This window comes from Tenrec ecaudatus, chromosome 1 (assembly GCF_050624435.1).
Source record: "Tenrec ecaudatus isolate mTenEca1 chromosome 1, mTenEca1.hap1, whole genome shotgun sequence".
In the NCBI taxonomy this organism is placed as follows: domain Eukaryota; kingdom Metazoa; phylum Chordata; class Mammalia; order Afrosoricida; family Tenrecidae; genus Tenrec; species Tenrec ecaudatus.
This window is the reverse complement of record NC_134530.1, coordinates 170611157-170632828: the sequence shown is the minus strand read 5'-3', so window position 1 is coordinate 170632828 and position 21672 is coordinate 170611157. Positions and strand designations below refer to the sequence as shown.

At 51.3% G+C, this 21672-nt stretch overlaps 1 protein-coding gene across 1 annotated transcript in view; it reads right to left on the bottom strand.

Moving 5' to 3' along the window:
- Positions 1-21672, bottom strand: part of ATP1A4 (ATPase Na+/K+ transporting subunit alpha 4) — a 47796-nt gene that overhangs the window by 6870 nt on the left and 19254 nt on the right. The window contains exons 11-18 of the mRNA XM_075540440.1: positions 19663-19852; positions 19378-19550; positions 10763-10899; positions 10223-10373; positions 9773-9941; positions 8261-8415; positions 6711-6834; positions 4280-4425 (exon numbers count right to left, since the gene is read on the bottom strand). Coding sequence (XP_075396555.1) covers positions 4280-4425; positions 6711-6834; positions 8261-8415; positions 9773-9941; positions 10223-10373; positions 10763-10899; positions 19378-19550; positions 19663-19852 — 1245 coding nt within the window. The remainder of the gene's footprint in view (positions 1-4279; positions 4426-6710; positions 6835-8260; positions 8416-9772; positions 9942-10222; positions 10374-10762; positions 10900-19377; positions 19551-19662; positions 19853-21672) is intronic.

The window sequence follows — 21672 nt, the reverse complement described above, 5'->3', positions numbered from 1 at the left end:
CGACTGCTCATTTTTGTGGCTATAGCAGGGTAGCGGTGGGTCGGGGGCAGACTTCGCACTTTCCATGGGACTGAGGTTCTGTCCTGGCTAATGTCCCTATGCTCAGCCAATGCTTATTTGTCAGCGGAAGCTTCCATGTTGCTATGACACTCAGCAGGTTTCAGCAGACCTTTCAGACTCAGACGGGCGAGAAGAAAGACATGCCCCGCTTGTGAAAATTAGCCCAGGAGAATCCTATCGGCCGTACAGTTCATCGTTGGCACAAGAGGTAGGGGCTGACTTAAGGGCAGCCAACCTCAACTTTATAGTAAAATGCCTACTCGTGTGTGGTCTATTTTTATCATCTGCAATGTGCCCTCTTCTTATCACTCGGGCCTTTGCTTCGGCATGCCATGAAACTATTCTTGTTGAAATCACCAGGGACGTTCTGGTGGCCCAGCCCAGTGGCCACCTCTCCGTGGTCATCCCATTGCTCCAATCCGCTGGGCGGACGTAGTGGACCAGTCTCTTCGCCTCGATGCTTCATTCCTCGCTTGGCTCCCAGGAATCTACATTTCTCTACCAGCCACTTCCTCGGTGCCTTTGCTTCTTCTCTCGGGTATCTAAACCATGGAGCGCCCCAAAGCTCAGCTCTAGGTCCCCTTCTCTCAGAGGCACTCACCTCCCCAGCGGGAGCCTCCAGCCCCATGGTGTTCACGACCATCTCAGGGCTAATGACTCCCAAGTGTAGGACCCCAACTGGAGCCTCTCCTCTGGACTACAGACCCATCCATCCAACCGCCTCTCAGCGGCTCCAACTGGAGGGTCAATGGACATCTCCCTGCCCTTTCTCCAGTCTTTCTCCTAAACGGAAGCGGCCAGTGTCTCCATTCCCAGCTGTAAAATGGCGGAGGCACCCCGGTGCGTTTTTTCCCCACATCCAACCCCCAGCAGGTTCTCTCATCACACCTTCAAAATGTTTCGGGGTTCCAAGCACTGCTCCCCACCTACAGGCCTCCTGCCGTGTTCCCTGCCACCGCTGCTTCTCGTTCGTATAACTGCAGTCTTCCCGGCCTCCCCTGGCCTCCCCCTCGTCTGTTCTTAAGACAGCTGTCACAGGCGTCTTTGGAAAATACGTCTGCTCATGTCAGTGGGTAGAGCCAGCACAGAGGATGGAGGTGGGGCAGGCGAGGCTAGGGGCAGATGAGGCGAAGTTAAGCTCCGGGGAACCCCTGGAAGCCTTGAAGTCGGTGGCGGGCAGGATCGGGTTTCTGCTTGGGGAAGAAGGGCTGGAGGCAGGGGCGTCCGGGGGTGGGCATTGGGGGTGGTCTGGGTGGGAAGCACAGAGCACTGACGCCCAGGATGAGGTGTGGTCGGAGAGCGGAGACGGCGTCAGAGGCTATTGTCGGCGGACTCCTTTCCTGCTCTCCCCGCTGGCCAGTCTGCTTGAGTCAGCAAGAATTGATCCTGAATCGATCCTGAATCTGACTCACGTTCTCTCTGCCACGAGCTCGGGCTCCAACCCTGTGGTCTCTCCTGGACGACTCCCTGCTCCCACTCTTGCTCTCGGTGGACAGGAGGAGCTCTTAAAAGCCAGATGATGTCCCCTAGTCTCGGCTCCTCCTCCCACTTAGAACAAAATGCAAAGTGCTTGCCAGTGAGTGTGCTCTGACGCTCGGTGACCACCTGATGGATTTGTGCTCCAGAGGGTTTCCAGTGACTGGATTTTCCGAGGTAGATCGCCAGGCCTTTCCTCCGAGGTACCTCTGGGTGAGCTCAAATACCCAACCTTGAGGTCAGCATTAACTGTTTGGCTATGCAAGGACTTCGCGGCCCCACACGCCAGGGCTTCTCTGCAGTCTTCTCCGGCCACGCTCCTGCTGGCGAGCCATGCTCCGTCACCTGGACAGTTTTGTACCTTGAACTCACCAAACACAGTGCCGGACCCAGGCCTTTATCTGTGCTCCGCCCGGAAATCCACATGCGCGCGCCCTCATCTCATCTAATAGCACCGTTAACAAAGGAGCCAAGGGTGGCGTGTAAACAGTTTGCACTTGGACACTAATTGAAAACATGGCTGTGTGGCTGAATCTAGCGGTACCTCGGCAGAAAGACCAGGCTTCCACGAAGATCACACCTTAGAAGATCCTCAGGAGTAGCTCTCGTCTGTACCACTGTGAGTAACACCGAGTCAGAATCAACTCGATAGCAAATGATGATATAAATGAGCCAAGGGGGACCTCCGTGCACTGGCCCCAGGTTGCTTTCTTCTTCAGAGCCAGCTAAGGCCTGTTTGCCCACAAATGTGTGTGCATTCAAGTGATTCAAAAGGAACCCCAAGAAGCAGCGTTTCAGCTACTTAAGAGTCTAACCACCCAACACCTGCTGGTCAGACATAAAAACCTGCAGTTGCAAAGACCGCTATGTGCTCCTGTCCTTCTTGGCCTGAGAATGCCCACCCACCTCGAAGAAGACCTGGATAAACCCCTCCCTCCTCCATGATGCCCTTGTGGCTCTCCATGACGCCCACCTCTGGAAGACCTCCTACTGTTGGAGACCCCTTCCTGGTGGTGGGTTGGGGGCAGAGGGCAATGCACCTGTCGCAGGAGACAGCTTGCTAGGCAAAGCTGCTCTCTCCAGGTCATAGGCTTTTCCTTGGTCAGCCTAGGCTCCCACAAACTCACCACTGATTCCCCTGTGGTGGCCTTTCTCTTGACCTTGCATTGGCATTTTAGCATTTGTCCTGTCGTATTTGTTTATTAAATCCCCCTTTCCCTAAACCCCACCCTCAACCAGAACACAGGCTCCATGAGGGCAGTGGCTTGGTCATTCTGTTCCCTACCGTGTCCCGAGGGCCTAAAATTGCACCTGGTACCTAGAAGGTGCTCCGTGAGTGTTTGTTGGACGACAGAGTGAGTGGTGACCAATGGGAAGTGCTAATGGTGAGGGAGATTAAGTGGAAGATAAGAGGGTATTTTTGCTTCTAGCAGTACAGAGTCCTCTTTGTGTGGACAGCGCTAGACTGAGTTGTCTGAGAATTACAGCAGGTGGAGGAGACAAGACCTGGCTGTATGGTTTGCGCGTGCCTCAGCACCTCCAGACGTCTTCCATGTACCAGGGGGATTCTGGTGATCTCAAATACGTTTCATCACCTTCACTAAACACGGGGCTGTGGCGCTGCATCTTGACCGTGGGGAGCAGGCATCAGGACGTAGAGCCAACAAGGGCCGGAGCGGATGGTCGAGGAGATGTGGACGGGCGCCCAGCCATGAGGACACTGGGCTCCAGTGGGTTGGGAGCCAGAGCACCTGCATATGGCCACCGGGGGGACTCAGCTAGTAGAGACATGGAGAGCTTCCCAACCCAGATGCTGCTGGAAAACCCGTCGTTATCCTGGTTTGACGTCATCATCCTGGTGAAGTGGAGAAGCAGCCAAAGTACTGAGTGGCGTCCTCATCCGGCTGGGGGACTTTGAGCAAGCCATTAATCTCCTAGAGAACGGTGATGCTGAACCCGTGTCCTCTGCGATTCTGGCAATGATGCGTGGCACGTACGCCGCCCCCCCTCACCCAACCCCTGCCATTGTCTTAAGAAATCGGGACAGGACTGTTTGCGGAAACAAAAACAAAACAAAACAATTTCCTAAAACATCTGAACCCATCATGAGGGGAGGTCTTCAGTTTGGGCCTCATTCGTCTTGGTTTTGAGGAAATTCCATTGCAGAGAGGCATCGTGTAAGTGTTAAAAGGTTTTGACTGGTGCCGAGAATCCATTTCAGACTTGAGGAGTTCCGGGTGGCACACCAGCCTAACCCACCCAGAGGGGCCTTGGGAGGCACTCCTGGCATTCAGCTTACAAGGGTCCCAGCCTTGAAAAGCATGTGCGGCACACGTCTCCTCTGCCCACACTGGAAACGCAGTGGTTTGAACTCTCCGGAGGAAGGGGACGGACCAGCCGAGAGGAGACCAGCACTCCTTTCAGAACCCGGGCGACCAGAATCAGCGGAGAAAAAGGATGTGATGGAAAAGGAGGCCTTTGGGTCCCAGGGCACTGAATGATGCTGAAGGGCAAGGGTTGATGACAGGCAGGAGTCCTTGTAGGAAATCGAGGTCCTTTCTATGATTGATGACTGAGGTCACATGGGAAGTGCTCATGAAGAAGAAATTTCTCTTGTGGCTCTCAGCCCCGTCCCTCTCCCACGCCTCTTCAACACTCGGTGGCTGACGAACTCTGCTCTTATCTCTCGCTTCTCCGTCCATATTGACCCTGACCTCCCTCCTGCCCTGCCCCTCCTACTCACCCACTGCTGGCCATAGCTGTCCTCCAGGTCGTTAAGGTCTTTATTTTCCCACTGCAGACGGATGCCGAACAAATCCAAAGGCTTAAATCCGTTCTCAGCCAAGATCACAAAGTAGGTGAAGAACCCAGCCAGCGCCTGGATCATCCCTGTGAGCGATAGGGGGAGGGGAAGCTGGGTCAGGGAAGGATCCTCAAAGGCAGAGTGGGTGAGGGCGGGGCACACAGGTCTCATGAGCCACGCCACGCCGAAGACTCTCGCCATCAAAGATGCCATCCCATCGCCCCTGTGGCACCTGCCTTCCAGTCCTGACATTTATTTCTAAACTCAAACCCAAAGTCATCTTCGACTCAAAGGATCTTACAGGCAAGCCTGCCCCCTCTCCGTGGAAGGAGTGTTTCTTCTTCTCCATTCCCGCTGACCCTCTCCACTCCTCACATCTCTTCCCACCCACCTCTAGCCTCTCTCCTGGTCCAAACCTCTGTCCTCTGTATTTGAACTGCGGGCGTAACTGGTGTTAGTTATAGCCTACTACCTGCTGTGCTCCATGAAGGTACCTCGTGGACACTGAGCCTCACGATGCTCACCTGTTGTGGATGAGGTGAAAGTGAAGCACACAAAGATCCAGCTGTTCTCCAAACATAGGGCTGAGTCCTAAGCCTGCACTTTCCCCAGGTGCATCCTCGGCCAGCTATTTGGGATGCTCCCCCCTCCCCCATCTCTTTCCTGAGCATCATGCCTTACCCTGCTTCTCGAGGAACCTTCTTGCACTCGAAAACGTAAGAACAAAGAGCTCGCGTGGTTCTCAAATGGCCTTCAAGATTCGCCCTGATATAAACGCTACTTATGCCCAATCCAAGAGTCCATGTGGCATAACGGGTTACAAACTGAGCTGCTGTCGGAAAGGTCAGCAGTTCGAACCCACAAATCCCTCCTCAGGAGAAAGATGAGGCTGTCTGTCCTTGTAAAGATTTGCAGTCCCCGAGACTCCAAGCGGCAGTTCTACCCTGTCCCACAGGGTTACTGTGAGTCGGAACTGACCTGATGCAGTGGTTTGGTCTGATGTCTAAAACCCGCTCACTCCGAGCGGCTCATTGGGTTTCCAGGACTTCGTATTTACAGGAACAGGCAGCCGCGTCTTACTCCTTCAGAGTGGCTATTGGGCTTGCAGCAGCCCAGTGCCTGACTCACAATGCCACCAGGGCCCCTTTGTCTACAGCCTTCTCTCCCACAGCTCCTTTCTCCAGGCTAACGGCTGTATGCAGATGACATCATCTTGCTAGCTGAAAGGGAGCAGAACTTGAGGTACTCGCTGATGAAGATCAAAGGTTGCCGCCTTCAGTCTGGAGGACAGCTCAATGTGGTGAAGACCCAATCCTCACAAGTGGGCCAAGATGAATGGAAGATTGAAGTTGTCAAGGATTTTGTCCATAATCAATACTCATGGAAGCAGCAGTCAAGAGCTCAAACGGGTCACGCTGCACATGGCCACTTTCGGGCGTTGAAAGGCAAGGATGTTAGTTTGAGGATTAAGGTGAGTCAGACCCAAGCCATGGCATTTTCCATGGCCTCGTATGCATGTGAAAACTGGGCATTGGATAAGGAAGACCGAGGAAGAATGGACACATCTGAATTCTGGTGCTGCCAAAGAACCTTGAAAGAGCCAAGAGCTGCCAAAAGAACACCCACGTCTATCTCGGAAGAAGCACGACCAGGATGCTTCTTAGACACAGGATGTGGGGACTTCATCCCACATTCTTGGGACGCGTCAGGAGAGACCAGTGCTGGGAGAAGCACATCATCCTTGGGAAGGTAGAGGGGTGGTGGGAAAGAGGAAGCGCCTCAATGCGATGGACTGACTCAGTGACGGGACGACGGGCACAAACAAGAACAACGGTGAGGACGGTTGTCGGACAGGGTAGTGTTCTGTTCTGTTGGACCTGAGTCAGAACCGACTTGAAGGCATTTCACAACAACAGCAACATCAACATCAAGGGTGTCATCAAATATGTTTACTCAGTTTTCCAACCAGGCCATGTGACTTTTCCCTCTCCCCCATGACCTAGTTTCAGTCCCATTTTCTAATGCCCACCTTGCCTTCTGCACGCTCCATCAGGCTTCTCTGTCTCCCTTCCTCATTGGCAGGCCTGCTTGCTTGGTGCTCCCTATCTATCCTTACTCTTTGGTCCTTGGACACATGCTGTCTTTCATTTGCTCCTACTCACTTGTCTCTGTAGGGGTCAGAGTAGAGCAGAGACCAGTGGTTCTTTACTTTTCCAGGGTCATCACAGCTAACGATTCACGAAGAACATATTTCCCTGGCTTCCAAACTAAGACAGCTCTAAGACCCATCTCAGTGTTGGATGGCAGGGATGGCCACTGGCTCAGCCATCCTCCCTACCCCACCAGCTCTCGTCCCCCAGTCTGTCCGTACCAATCTGCCCGTAGGCCATGCTGATGAGACGGTAGTTCACCAGCTTATCCGCCACTGGATTGCGGGGAGCTCTCTTCATGATGTCGCTTTCAGCTGCCTCATACGCCAGAGAGATAGCAGGGACCTGGAAGGTTCAGGGTGGGCGTCAGGTGCGGAAGGAAACTCAAAAGTAGCTGGGCTATCCGAGCCACAACCTGTCCCTATCCAGTTGGAGGAAGAGTCGGGAATAGGGTGGGGGTGGGGGTGGAATGTGAAGCTTCTTGCCCATGAACAACTGCCTGCCTTCTTGCTAGGAAGCTGGAAGAAGTGGATGGTGCCTGGTGACCATTACTGACTACTTCAAGGAAAGATTCTATATAAGAATCCTGATTCTATGGGTAGAAAACAAGGAAGTGAATGTTGAACTCTCATGGCGTCCAGATTTTTCTGGAGCCCTGTGCGTGGAATGAACTCCAGAAACGATTGCCCTGAGATCACCTGTATTTTTCTTTTGTAAAAAAAATATTCCATGTCCTTAGTTATTCTTCTTGCCTTTTAGATTTGGAAAAGGAAGTCCAGGCTGGCGAGGAAAAAGATATATTCAAATAGTACATGATATGCAATGAGAAACCTCTTTCTCGTTGTTTTAAAAACAATTTTTTAGCATTGTGAATTAGGTGGGCTGAGATCATCTTTAAACCTTAAGCCAAACATACCCTTTGAAGTCTTCTTATAACCCAACAGAAGTTGAGTTTCACAAAGAGAAGACATCGGCTTTGAGGACGGAGCTCTTTTAAGACGGATCTCTGTGGGATTAAATTGACGGTGGCAACTCGAAGGATTAGATGGGAACTGTGGGGCCCAGTGGGTTTATGTTAATGAGGGAGAAGCAATGCAGGAAAGGAGGGAGAGAAAGGCTGCAGCATTCAAAGGGCACGGAAATGTGCACGCAGTAATTGTTGAGTTGATGGAGGTTCTGCTGTGCTGTATTATCAAGAGCAACAACAATAAAACATTGAAAATTAACTCCACGATGAAGGTTGTACACATTGTTCTTATAACGAAATCCATTGAGTTGCATACCTAAAAGTGGTGTAAATGGAAGGCTTTGCACGTGTGCACATAGACTCACTCACTGCCGTCGCGTCGATGCCGACGCACAGTGACCCCATCGGGCGGGGTGGAACCGCCCTGTCAGTTTCCGAGCCTGGAACTCTGTTTAGGACTAGAAAGCCCCATCTTTCTCCCTCAGAGCTGCAGGTAGTCTTGAACTTTGGACCTTGTAGATCGCAGCCCTACGTGTAACCACTACACCACCTGGGCTCCTTGATGCACACACGTGTACTGGTATCTAGTTTTTCCACACCTTTAGTTCACTGACACTTACTGTGTTCCTCATGGTGCTCAACCATCACCCTGATCCATTCCCACGCTATCTGTGTAGATGCTACCATTCTTAAATTAAAAGGAACTTGAGCTCTGCCCCTGTCCCTTCACACACTTTTCTCTTGCTCCCTGCTTCACTTCACAGGGTGTCCGTGGACCCCGCCCCACCTTTGGTGCTCACTCACCATGTCAGTGCCCAGGTCGATGCAGAGGATGGTTATGGTCCCCAAAGGTAGAGGAATGCTGAGGATGATGAAGACCAAGAAGGGTGTGATCTCAGGGATGTTGCTGGTCAGGGTGTACGCGATGGATTTCTTCAGGTTGTCAAAGATCAGACGGCCTGGGGAGTAGAGTCAACCTCCTGTGAAGAACCCCGTGGGGATGCAATTCCCACAAACCAGTTTTAGACAGACGGGTCACTACAAAGCAGTGCCACCGGCCATGGAAGGGTCTGGAGGCCCTGGACCTTGGTTATTCCTCACTGCCATGGCTTGTTAGCTTGTCATGTTGGTGTGATCTTTGTTCTTACAGTCATCATGGCTCCTGCTAGCTGATCTCAGACTTCAGAGCAGGGTGGGTCAAATTAACACTGGAGATGTCTGAGAATGTCGGTATTAAAGCTCTTAAAAGTACAAGGTGGAAATGGAAAGGACGTGAACTTGGGTTAGATGGGTTAGAATCCTGTTTTCTGTTCCATGATGATGCTTCCCAAAATCGGAAGTCTTCCCTGCTTTAGCATTTATCTTCTTGTAATATGTTGTGCAATTTACTCCTCTGACTCTCTGTCTCATCCCACTAGGAATTAAGTGCCCTGAGGGAAGGGGATTTAGATTTTTCTCTACCGCATCCTGAGCACTATGCCCTTAGCAGCTAGAGCAGTGGTTCTCAACCTGCGGGTCTCGACCTCTTTGGGGGTCGAACAACCCTTTCACAGGGGTCACCAGATTCGTAACAGTAGCAAATTGACAGTTATGAAGTAGCAACGAAAATAATTTTATGGTTGGGGGTCACCACAGCACGAGGAACTGTATGAAAGGGTTGCAGCATGAGGAAGGTTGAGAACCGCTGCTCTAGAACATAGTTGGTACTCAAAATAATTGATTGAACCAAACCTACTAAGATCCCAGAATCATAGTCGGCGTCCATAAAATGGTGATCATTCTCGTAACGTGTGTTATTAAGAGAGCTCCATTGGAAGGCAGGGAGCTTGGGAGGTGGATCTCTGGGTTTCTTCTGTCTACCGACCAGCAGACAGGATTCTTGGGAGAAGAGAGCACTGGGTTGGGCCCATGTTGACAATGCCTGGCTCAAGCTTCAGCTGATCTTGATGTGTCACCACCATTAGACATCAGGCTCCTAGGGACCTTCGTAAGGGTGACCAAGGAGTCATTCCAGGAGTGTGGCTACCTCCTTAACTTGCTGTAGAGCCTCTCCACTTGAGCCTCTCAGAGGAGAAAGGAGGTACTAGGCCAGAGTCCCCGTCTCCCGAGTTAATCTGGATTCTCCGCAGCTGCCACGGAAAGGGGTTTTAAGTGCCAGCGAATCAAACTTGAACATTTCTATCTTGTGTTGGTTTCTCCTCGTCTGTATAGGATCATGGAGCTTGAACATGGGACACAAGGACTGAGACTGATGGCGACCAACTCCCACTAGAGCCTCAGGGTTAAACCCCAGCCCGGTGCGCACTGCCTCCTCACCCTCCTCCACGCCCGTGACAATGGAGGCGAAGTTGTCGTCCAGCAGGATCATGTCGGCCGCCTGCTTGGAGACGTCCGAGCCGGCGATGCCCATGGCAATGCCAATGTCGGCCTTCTTCAGCGCAGGAGAGTCGTTCACCCCGTCACCCGTCACGGCCACGATGGCGCCCTGAGGAAAGCCCAGATGGAGCTCATGAGATCGTGCGCATCCGATCGCCTAGTTTTAGCATCACTGTGCCTGATCTAGGAGTCTTGCTCCCTCCTCATCCTCATCCTCTTTGCCCTCCTCCTCCTCCTCAGCCTGAGAGAAAAGGCTCAGGAGCCCTCCGATGGAAGCCCGCAGACCCTCTGGTCTTTTCTGAGCTAGCCCACGCGTTTGTCTGCTTGGCTGAGGGCTGGGCCGTGGCGCGGATTTCTGCCAGTTTCCCCCGAGTCCCTGTGCCTCCTCACCTGCCTCTGGCAGCCCTCCACGATGATCAGCTTCTGCTGCGGGGACGTCCGGGCGAACACGATCTCCGTGTGGTTCTTCAGGGTCTCGTCGAGCTCCTCCGAGGTCATGTCCTTCAGGTCCGAGCCATGCACCACGATGGCTTTCGCAGTCCTGCCGGAGAGAATCACAGGAGTGTGGAAAATTCTGAGCATGGGGAATTCGCTCGGGGGCCGATCTTTACGATAACCTTTGGTTCTTCCTTTCAACTCCATCTCCTCCTTTGTCCCCAACCATATATTGTCCCCCAGTGAGCACATTCTAGCCCTACCCTTTTCTCCCAACCGTCCCTTCCCTTTCTCAACCTCTTTCTTTCTCAGTCCCACCTTCTTCTGAAAACCTGGCTGTTTTCCTGTTAGGCTTTACTTTGTAACATGTTCACTCTGCACAAGCACATCCTACCCACTCCAGGGACCTGCAAGAGCTTTAGAAGGTGAGACGTGGGCGGGGCAGGCTACGGGTGGAGACAAAACTGTCAGCCCCACGTGTCATGGGGGTCCCACCTGGGGTTGATCTGGGTGACAGATATCTGGAGCCGGGCGGCCATGTCCTCTCTTGTCTCAGTGCCTTCGGAGATGATGCCCACGCCTTTGGCAATGGCCTTGGCTGTGATGGGGTGATCTCCCGTGACCATGATCACCTGGGTTGAGGAGGGGAGGGAAGGGGAGGAGCGTCATCTTCAGGGAAGTCCTGGCTCCATCAGATTTCTCTTCTATCAGTGAACACAGTGGTGCATCTGCTCAGCAGCAGACCCCAAAACCTGGCCTGCGGGTGCTTGTCAAGAGCATCATACCAGAAAACACAAGTCAGATTGGGTTTCAAGTTTCCCAGGGATCAGTCAGGGATCGGTGTGTTTTATTGTAGTCACAATTTCATGTAGTCTCTCTAAACCCTATTATCCTCTCATACGATCCAAGACGAAAACACCTGCGCACAGAGCAAGTGGCAATACATGAATGTCTGGAAAATCCCATCTGCCTTCCATCTTCCTAACAAAACATTATCCAGACCCTTCAATCGAATTCTCTCTTTCCTCACCTTGACCCTAAGATTCAACCCAGTTTCGAAACACCTCGTACCAGCCGAGACCTGTCCCGTGCCTACCCAAGGATTAGGTGCCTGTGCCCCGAAACTTTGCACCCCATCTCTCCCATGAGACAGCACCTCTCAGTTCTCTGTGAGCTGAGCAGGAAGCTCTCTTCCTCTGTAGACTGAGAGCCCTGGAAGGGCAGGATCCAAGCCTATGAGTCTTTGCTCAGTCTGTCCTCAGACAGATGGCTGCCACACAGCAGTGCTTCCAACCTCCCAGTGGCACTACAGAGGGAAATCCTGATGGCCGACTTCTGTTAAGCTTCTCAGCTCACTGCCATTGAGTCCATGCCGACGCACAGGGACCTTCTATGGCAGTGGATCTCAACCTGTGGGTCGCGACCCCTTTGGGGGGGGTGTCAAACAGCCCTTTCACAGCCCATTTCATAACAGTAGCAAAATGACAGTGATGAAGTAGCAACGGAAATAATGCTATGGTTGGGGGTCACCACAACACGAGGAACTGTCTGAAAGGGTTGCGGCACTAGGAAGGTTGAGAACCACTGCTCTATGGGTTTCTGAGACTAATCGTTTATGGGAGTAGAAAACCCAGTCTTCCTCCAGAGGGGCTGCTACTGGTCTTGAACTACCAGCCATGTAGATCACTGCCCAATGTGGACCCCCCCCCTCCCCAGACTCCTTTGTTAGGTGTACAGCTAAGGAAACCCTGGGGCCCCTCTTCAACAAGTGGTGCTGGAAAAAATGGAGATTTGCCTGCAGAAAAATGAAGCAGATCCTTCTCTCACTCCATGCACAAGAATAAACTCAAGGTGGATCACAGACTTTGAGGTAAAATCCCAAACTATTAGGGCCATCAATGAGGAAATTGGGACCAACTTGAGAACTTTGGCACAGGAAATACACAGGCTATCAGAAATAGGGAAGGACACACACACAGAGGAGGCACAAATTGACAAATAGGATATACTGAAGAAAAACACCTGTGTACATAGAAAGAATTCACCAAGAGTAATAAGAGAGCCCACAGACTGGGAAAACATCTTTAGCAATGGCACATCAGACAAGGGCTTTATTAATAAAATTTATAATACTCTGCTAGCTTCCAAAAAGAAAAAAATATTATTTCCTACTGAGGAGGTGGGCAAAGAACCTGAACAGAAGTTTCACAAGGGCAGAAATCTGAATGGTCAATAAACCTATGAAAAAATGTTCCCGATCATTAGCCATAAGAGAAAAGCAAATTAAAACAACAATGAGATACCACCTAACACCCTCTAAGATAGCCCAATTCAAAAAATCAGAAAGCAAGTGTTGGAGGGGCTGTGGTGAGATAGAAATGCTCATCCACTGCTGGTGGACCTGTAGGTATGTATAGCCATTATGGAAATTAATTTGGCGAAATCTAAAACAGATGGAAATTGAGCTACCATACGACCCAGCAATCCCCCGACTGGGCATATACCCAGAAGAGGCAAGAAACAAACCACGGTCAGACATCTGCGTTCCAATGTTCATCGCGGCACAGTTCACAATTGCAAGGAGTTGGAAACAACCCAAATTTCCGTCAGCAGAGGAGTGGATTAAAAAACTGGTACAAATTGTGCTTGATACAATGGATATATGTGTGGATTGTGTGATAAGAATTGTATGAGCCCCCAATAAAATGATTAAGAAAAACAAAACTGGTACATACATACAATGGAGTACTACGCATTGCTAAAAAGCAGTGAACGCATGAAGCACATCGCTGCATGGGAAGAACTGGAGGAAATTATGCTAAGTGAAGTAAGCCAAGCACAAAAGGACAAGTACAACATGAGCCCGCTGAGGTAAACTTAAAAACAATGCAAAAGGGCATAGGGAAAGATCTACTGTATACAAACATTCCTGGGGTGAGGTCCAGGTAGTATGGGAGGGGCCAGATCAAATCCAGGGATATATATGGTAGTCAACTAAAACAGAGAGGGGAAAAAAGAGAAGAAAGAAAGAAAGAAAGAAAGAAAGAAAGAAAGAAAGAAAGAAAGAAAGAAAGAAAGAAAGAAAGAAATGGGTAGCTGGGGAATAGGGCACTAACCCACCCAAGGGGAGGGTATTGTTTATATTTCCACAGGGAAAGAGGGACCAGACTTCAACCCTGTGCTCCAAGATGTGAATGCAACATACTGGCATGAGGCAAGGAACCAATAGAGATGTTTGAGGGACCAGCGTCATTCCCAACTACATGGACACCCACAGAAGCATTCACTTCAGAGGACAGCACTGAAATTATAGCTCAGGGAGAAGGACATGTCTGATCGGAGCACACAGGAGCAAATGAAGGGGGAGGAAGAGAGAGTGGAGCACAACCTGGCCCACCAAACCTTGAGAACGATATTCCCACTCAGAGCAGCCAGTCCACAGAGAGGACCATATGGCCGGCCACACTATGACACATGACGCCTCTCACTGACCCATAACCCTACAAGAGACAACATTGGAGACACAGTGTAAGACTGGGCCTGATCTGACACCACCACACCGAGGAAAACACTGAGGGCATGCAACAGAACAGCAAGGAGAACAGAGCAACGAAATCCCCAGGGAATACCAAAACTCAACTTTGGGGCCAGAGTGTGGTACGCCATCAGACTCCACCAGAAAACACCCATAAAGGTAAACAAACTGACCTTGAACTATTTATAGGCTTTTCTTTTTTCATCACTGGTGTTTTGTTTCGTTGCTTTGTTTTACTCTGTCTTGTTTTTATGCATATTATTACCCCTGCAGGTCTGTCTAGATAAGATAGGTGGGATAAACAATCTGGAGGAGAAAACAATGGGACTGATGGTTTCAGGGGGGACATGGGAGAGGGGGAGGTGGGGGAAAGGAAGTGGTGTTAACAAATTCAGGGACAAGGGAACAACAAGCGATTCAAAATCAGTGGTGAGGAGGGTGTAAGAGGCTTGGTAGGGCTTGATCAAGGGCAATGTAACAGAGAGAAATTACTGAAACCCAAATGAAGACTGAGCATGATAGTGGGACAAGAAAAAAGTAAAAGGAAATAGAGGAAAGAACTAGGAGGCAAAGGCCATTTATAGAGGTCTAAATAAAGGCATGTACATATGTAAATATATTTATATACGAGGATGGGGAAATAGACTATGTGCATATATTTATAGGTTTAGTCTTAAGGTAGCAGATGGACATTGGGCCTCCTCTCAAATACTCCCTCAATGCAAGAACACTTTGTTCTATTAAACTGGCATTCCATGATGCTCACCTTCCTGACATGATCGCTGAAGACAAAGCGGGTGCATGAGCAAATGTGGTGAAGATAGCTGATCAAAAGATATAGCATCTGGGGCCTTCAAGGCTTGAAGATTAAACAAGTGACCATCTTGCTGAGAAGCGACAAAGCCCACATGGAAGAAGCAAACCAGCCTATGCGATCATGAGGTGTCGAAGAATCAGGTATCCAGCATCCAAGAAAAAAAATCGTATCATTGAGAATGAGGGGCAGTGAGGAGTAGGGACCCATCTGTGGGCAACTGGACATCCCCTTTAGAGGAGTCGCGGGGAGGAGGCAAGCCAGTCAGGCGCAGTGCAGGGTGGCAACAATGAAACAGACAACTTTCCTCTGGTTCTTAAATATTTCCTCCTTCCCCACTATCATGATCCCAATTCTACCTTACAAATCTGGCTAGATCAGAGGATGTACACTGGTACAGATAGGAACTGGAAACACAGGGAATCCAGGACAGATGAACCCTTCAAGACCAGTGGTGAGAGTGGCAATACCAGGAGGGTGGAGGGAGGGTGGGGTAGAAAGCGGGAACAGATTACAGGGATCTGCATATAACCTCCTCCCTGGGGGACGGACAACAGAAAGGTGAGTGAAGGGAGGCACTGGACAGTGTAAGACATGACAAAATAATAATAATTTATAAATTATTATCAAGGGTTCATGAGGGAGGGGCGGCAGGGAGGAGGGGGAACAAACGAGGAGCTGATACCAAGGGCTCAAGTAGAAGGCAAATGTTTTGAGAATGAGGAGGGCAACAAATGTCCAAATGTGCTTGACAGAATGGATGGATGGATGGATTGTGATAAGCATTGTACAAGCCCCCAATAAAATGATTTAAGAAAAAGAAAGCCCTGGGGCACAGTTCTGCTCCCTAAACCCCGGCTCGCCTTGAGTCGACTTGGACTGGACCAGGACTGGCCTCAGCAACAGAATGGCACCCTGTGGCAGCGCACTGCCTGAGTCCAGCTTGGGGCATAGCAACAGTCAGTCTCCCGCGTGAGCTTCTGGGGCGCGCATTCCGGGAGCAGCGACGTGTGTAGTACAATGGAAGCGCAGTTCCAGAGAGAATGGCTCCCTTTGAGGTAAAGGGCATTGAGCGGTTTCTGGAATTTGCCAAGTACTAAAAGAATTTCATTTCTAAGTAGTACTTGGTGCTGGCTACACCTCTGCTGCTCCCACGCAGTCTTGCAAGCTGCCCTCTTGTCCCCACGCACCGTCCTCCCCTCCCTCCATCAGACCAGTGGACAGAAACTTGCTGTCCAGTCCCTGCAGGCTCTCACGAGAGCACCCCACACCGGGCTTTTTAGGGAGCCAGGTCCATTGCAAAGGACCTTCATGTTGCTAAGTGTCTTAGTGAGTGCTAAGTAGAATGGGATGGATTCATTTTAATTTTTGAAAGCATATTCTTTCCAGCAGCCTGAACCCATGGCCGCCTGGGCCGGAGTCCTGCAGCCGTGTGGTTACAGCAGTGGTTCTCAACCTTCCTCTTGCCGCGACCCTTTCATACAGTTCCTCATGTTGGGGTGACCCCCAACCATAAAATTATTTTCATTGCTACTTCATCACTGTCATTTTGCTACTATTGTGAATGGGGCAACCCCTGTGAAAGCGCCGTACGACCCCCAAAGGGATTGAGACCCACAGGTGGAGAACCGCTGTGTTAGAGGGAGGCTACTGGAATGCCACCTCCACCTGTCCGCTTTCCTTCAATGGCCGCGCCCTTCAGAGTTGACCCCGGAAGGCTCCGGCCTGGGGGCAGGCTCCTGGAAGTCCTCTACGTCCCGGTCTCCTCGGAGGATGGCACCACGTGCACCGTTTGCCACCACAACCACCCAGCAACCTCTCCAGGCCAGCCGAGGGTACTCAAGGTGCCTCACTCAGCCAACCATGTTTCTGTTTGTTTGGGGTCCAGGGGACGGTAAAGGGATGACGGTGGCACGTGCCATCCTGTGCCCTGATCAAGGACAGACCCCGGAAGCACGGCGGCCTCTCACGTTAGCTGCCAGCTGGAGGCTTGCCCATGGCAGTAGCCAGTGTCTTTAGCTGCCCTGGGTGCTGCTCTGCCTGGAAAACCCAGAGCCAAACCAGCCACCTTCAAGTCGGTTCCGACTCCTTGTGATGCAATGGGCTCCCCGAGGGTACCGTGGCTGGTTTGGGGGAAGTAGGTAGCCAGGCCTTTCTTCCCAGGTGCCTCCAGGTGAACTCAAACCTCCAAGCTTTTGGCATCCTGGGACTCTTGTGAGCATGAGACTTAAAACGTGACCTGCAAATCAACCACCAACACTGGAGATCAAAAGAGCATGGACCCCAAGACAGAGGGGGGTCAGGGAAGCGGAAGAACGGGAGCAGGAAACACAAAGAGGAGGTGGGGAAAGGACGGCAGGAGCTCAAACCCAAGAGTTGAAACAAAACATGTATAAATGGTGGACGGTGAAACTGATGACTGACTGGTTCTCCCTCACCCAGCTCACAATAAAAAGTTTTTTTTTTTTTTTTTTTTTTAAAGAAAAGTGGGATACACAGAATCTCAGAATTGGAGGATTTCTTTTTTTTTTCTCGAATAATATTTTTATGGACATATCTTGCTCATTCCAATATCCCCCCTCCATTCCCATACAGTTTGTTGTTCAATCCCATTGGGAGGGGCTACAACCATCCATGCTGTCAACTCGCCTATTTCCCCTCTCTCCCCCCAGCCCCACCCCCTCACTTCCCATACCCTCCTGGTCAGGGTCTCCAGGTCTCTGGAGGATTTCTGTTGCCGCCCCAGGAAGCCCTGCCCCTGGGTTTGTTCTGCAGCTGCATCTCTCTGGGACCAACTCATGTTGGCTTCTGGCCATTACCTTGTATGCCTGTTCCCCCTGAGCCGGACTCGTTGGGGGCCCCTGCTCTCAGCATGTTACTCAAGCAACTCAGGTTGCTTGCTCTGGAGGAGGCCGAACCCGCTGGGCCTCATCCTTGGACACTCATTTCAGCCTCCTCTGGGAAATGGCTGACATGGAGAAACCTGGGATACTTTAGACCAGGCATCCTCAAACTATGGCCCGTGGGCCACATGCGGCCCACCGAGGACATTTATCTGGCCCGCCAGGTGTTTTTGCCCCGTTTGTTTTTTTTTTACTTCAAAATAAGATATGTGCAGTGTGCATAGGAATTTGTTCATAGTTGGTTTTTTTTCAAACTATAGTCCGGCCCTCCAACGGGTCTGAGGGACAGTAAACTGGCCCCCTGTTTAAAACGTTTGAGGAGCCTGCTTTAGACACATGCAATCAGGACCTGCATGTGGATAAAGTCCCCAGGGGATGTGTACGTACCTTAAGGCCCTCCTACATGGGGTTTCAAACTTGATAGCACAAAGAAAGCCAAGCCCCCCCCCCAAAGCTTGGCAGCACATAGGACTCTCCAGAGGGCTCACACCCTGGGTGCCGCCTGTGGCTGTGCCTGCTTGGAGCTGCTAAGCTGAGGCTGAATCTCATCGGCCCCAGGTGGCAGAGTGAGACTGCCCGCAATACTGGGTTTCCTGGTCATGACCGCCCCCCTCCCAACAGTTTTATTGGCAAGTACATATCACATACTCCAATAGTTCAATCATTCAATTGTATCAAGGAGAATTGTACAACCATCCCCACATCAATTTTAGAGCACCCACCCCCCCATGGTTAACTCATCGCCTTCAAGATAAGTTACGCAATCCATTCTAATGCTCCCCCCATCCTATCTTCATTAGTTACTCCTGAATTCCCCCTCCCCTTCCTATGATTTCCCCACCCCCCCGAATTCCCTACATCCTCTTGTACCTGGTGTTGTCATTGTACAACTATTTCTCCTGTGCTTCACAGCTCGGAGACCCAATAGAAAACAATAACAAACAAAACTACGCTAGTGTGGTTAGGTTAAAAACATAACGATATACAGACAAAAACACAAATAATGGATTAGAGGGAGAGGGCCACAATCAATGTTCAAAAGCCAGGGAAGACATTTCTGTCATGGAACAACTAAGAGATACCCAGAACAGATTCAGGCCGCATCTATAGTGTAGTCAACTAGTCACGTATCAAGTTAGATCCAGCAAAATCAAGATTACAGTGGTCTCTGCCTGATAGTCAGGCTGATCGAGACTCTTGCTGTGGCTGGAGTGGATCTGCCAGTGGCTCAGTCTGACCAGATCCTCTGTGGGTGGGTTTGGAGCTCCCACAGTCCCCCGCAGCCCTCCACCATTTGGGTGTTCATGAGAATATTTAATCATTGATGCTTTAGTCATTGCCATCTTTGGGTCACACAAGCTGGTGTGCCTCTTCCCTGCGCACTTGGTTGACTCCTCCCTTAGGGGCTGCTTGTTTGAGTGCAAGCCTCTAAGGCCCCAGGCGCTGCTCCTTCCTATCCACAGCCGCTCTAGGCTGCCGTCTTCAGGCAAGCAGGTCATCAGGCCTGTCTCTGTGGAGCCCCGAGTGGGCTGAGACCACCAGCCCTTCCAGTAACCGCAGTGCCCTTAAGTGCTCATCACACCACCAGAGCCGCACTCCTGGAGGCAGGTTGTCCTATCCGAAGAGCTTCTCGTTTCATTGGTCTGGGGTGTGCCCGGGAATCTGACTTTAAATGTCCCCCGAGTTATTCTGAGGGGCAAGCAGAGGAGATCGACGGCAGGGGTCTGGTCAGAATGGAAATCACCAACTTAGGGAAGCAGGCTTGCAAGTTGGTGGAGAGCTCACACTGTGCAGAGCTTCCTCTTTGCTGACAGGTGAGGGGGAGGGCAAGTTCTGGTGTGCCCAGGGATGGTTTTACCTTAATCCCGGCACTACGACACTTGCTCACGGCATCAGGCACAGAGGCTCGTGGAGGGTCAATCATGGATATGAGCCCCACAAAACAAAGGTTGTCCATGGGGAAATTGATGTTATCCGTGTCAAATGGGAAGTCCTTGGAGTAACTGCTAGGCAGATTCAAGAAACAGAACCCTGTGGAGGAGGAGCCAGAAGTCATTCCATCACCCGGGTCTCTACCTGCCCCGCCCACGGGCACTACCACATTGGTGCCCTTCTTCCAATGTCTTCTCCCACACCCCCTCACCAAGCACACGCTCTCCCAGGCCTCCCAGCTCCAGGTAGGCATTCTGGAAGGCATTCCTCATGTCCTCATCCATGGGGTACTCCTGCCCATTCAGCAGAAACGTGGAGCACAAGTCCAAGATCCTCTCGGGAGCCCCCTTCATCCTCAGCACGTGGGTGTGGGGGCCGTCCTCCTCCAGGTGGATGGACATCTAAGGGCAACACAGGGGGCACTGGTCGGACAAGAGGTGAGAGCAAGGGCCAGGACAGAGAGCTAGAGAAAGGACCAAAGGGTAGAACCAGTCCCCGCTCCCATCACCTCCAGTCCCCAACCCAGTTCTCCAAGCCCAGGCACATCTGACCCAAGGTCAAGGTGATGCTGAGTAACGCTGTGAGCGGCATGCCCTGCACCTGGAAAGATGATGGGGCTGGTGAATTTCCTTGACGTGAGCTTGGGCCTGTCCATTCCATGGTGACTCGGAGCACTCCTTTGTGGCAGAGTGGAACTGCCCCATGGAGAGTTGTTCGAGGCTGTGCTTTTTACAGGCACAGATGGCTGGGCCGTTCTCTTGAGAGGCCGAGGGGTGGGTTCGAACTGCCAGCCCTTCAGTCAAGCAGCTCAGTGCTTAACTGTCGGCCCCACCAGAGTGTAATGATCACAAGAAAAACCAAACCAGATTCACTGCCACCGAGTGGATGCCACTCTGTGACCCCACAACACGGGGTGGAGCTGCCCCTGCGAGTTTCTGAGGCTGTAACTCTTTACGGGAGTAGAAAGCCTCATCTTTCTCCCAAGCTGTGACTGGTGGTTTTGAACTGCTGATCTTGCAGTGAGCAGCCCAAATACGTAACCACTACTCCACCGGGGCTCCTATCATTACCACAGTTTAAAAACAAAAGAAACAACCACAAGACCCCTGATGCAAGGAGCCCTCTGCCCTGTATTAATGTCACATGTGTCTCTGTGGCCACCTCAGCCAGGCTGGAGGCTCTCTGAGGGCAGAGCCCGGCACAGCCACCCCTCCCCCCTGCCCCCAGCTGCCTTTATGGTGGGCTTGGTAGACAGCCTGAGCGTGGCCAGGACAGGCAGCAGAGTAGAGCGGAAAGAAAACGGACTCAGAGCCGGCGTACTGGGTGGCTCAGATGCATTATTAGCTCGATGACCGCAGGCCAATCCATTTCATCTCACAACCTTAGTTTCTTCGATAAACTGCGAAAGATCCTTAGTGGAGGGTGATGAGAGACAGTGTGTGTAATAAATGCTTTCAATACTGAACAGCACAATGCTAAACCGGGTTCGTTTTTCCCATCACCTTGTCACTCCTTCTCCTAAGTGCCCAAGAGATCCCCGGAGGGGCATTGAGTATGTGTGTGTGTGTGTGTGTGCGCGCGCACGCACGCACGTGCGTGCATGCATGTGTGTGTGTTTTCAAATTTAGGAAGAAAGCATGACAAGAAATAAGTTTGGTATAGAGCAGCGGCTCTCAACCTCTGAGGGGGGTTGAATGACCCTTTCACAGAGGTCGCACGATTCATCACAGTAGCAAAATGACAGCTATGAAGCAGCAACGGAAATAATTTGATGGTTGGGTGGGTCACCACAACATGAGGCACTGTGTGAAAGAGTGGCGTCATTAGGAAGGTTGAGAACCACTGCTATCGAGTCTTTCCCTTCCTCTTGATCTGTCATCTATGAAAAGAGCTGAGGAGCCCTTGCGTACAGTGACAACACTCGGCTACAGCACTTGGATATTGCTTCCAATCCACCCAGAGGTGCCTCCAAAGAGAGGCCTGGCGGTCGACTTCTGAAAGATCACCACACTGGACCGTCGCTGAGGGGAAGTTCTCCTCCGACTCGACCGGTGTCACCAGGGGTTGGAGTGGACCCAGTGGGGTTTGTTCTTTCTTTTAAGTGATTTGAGAGGGAGTTCCTTCCCCGAGGCCTTTCAGGGAAAGAAGTCCGTGAGAAGAAAGGGTGCAGGGGGCTGGGGAGTGGGCAGAGCAGCACTCGCTGCCCACAGGGTGAGCCCAG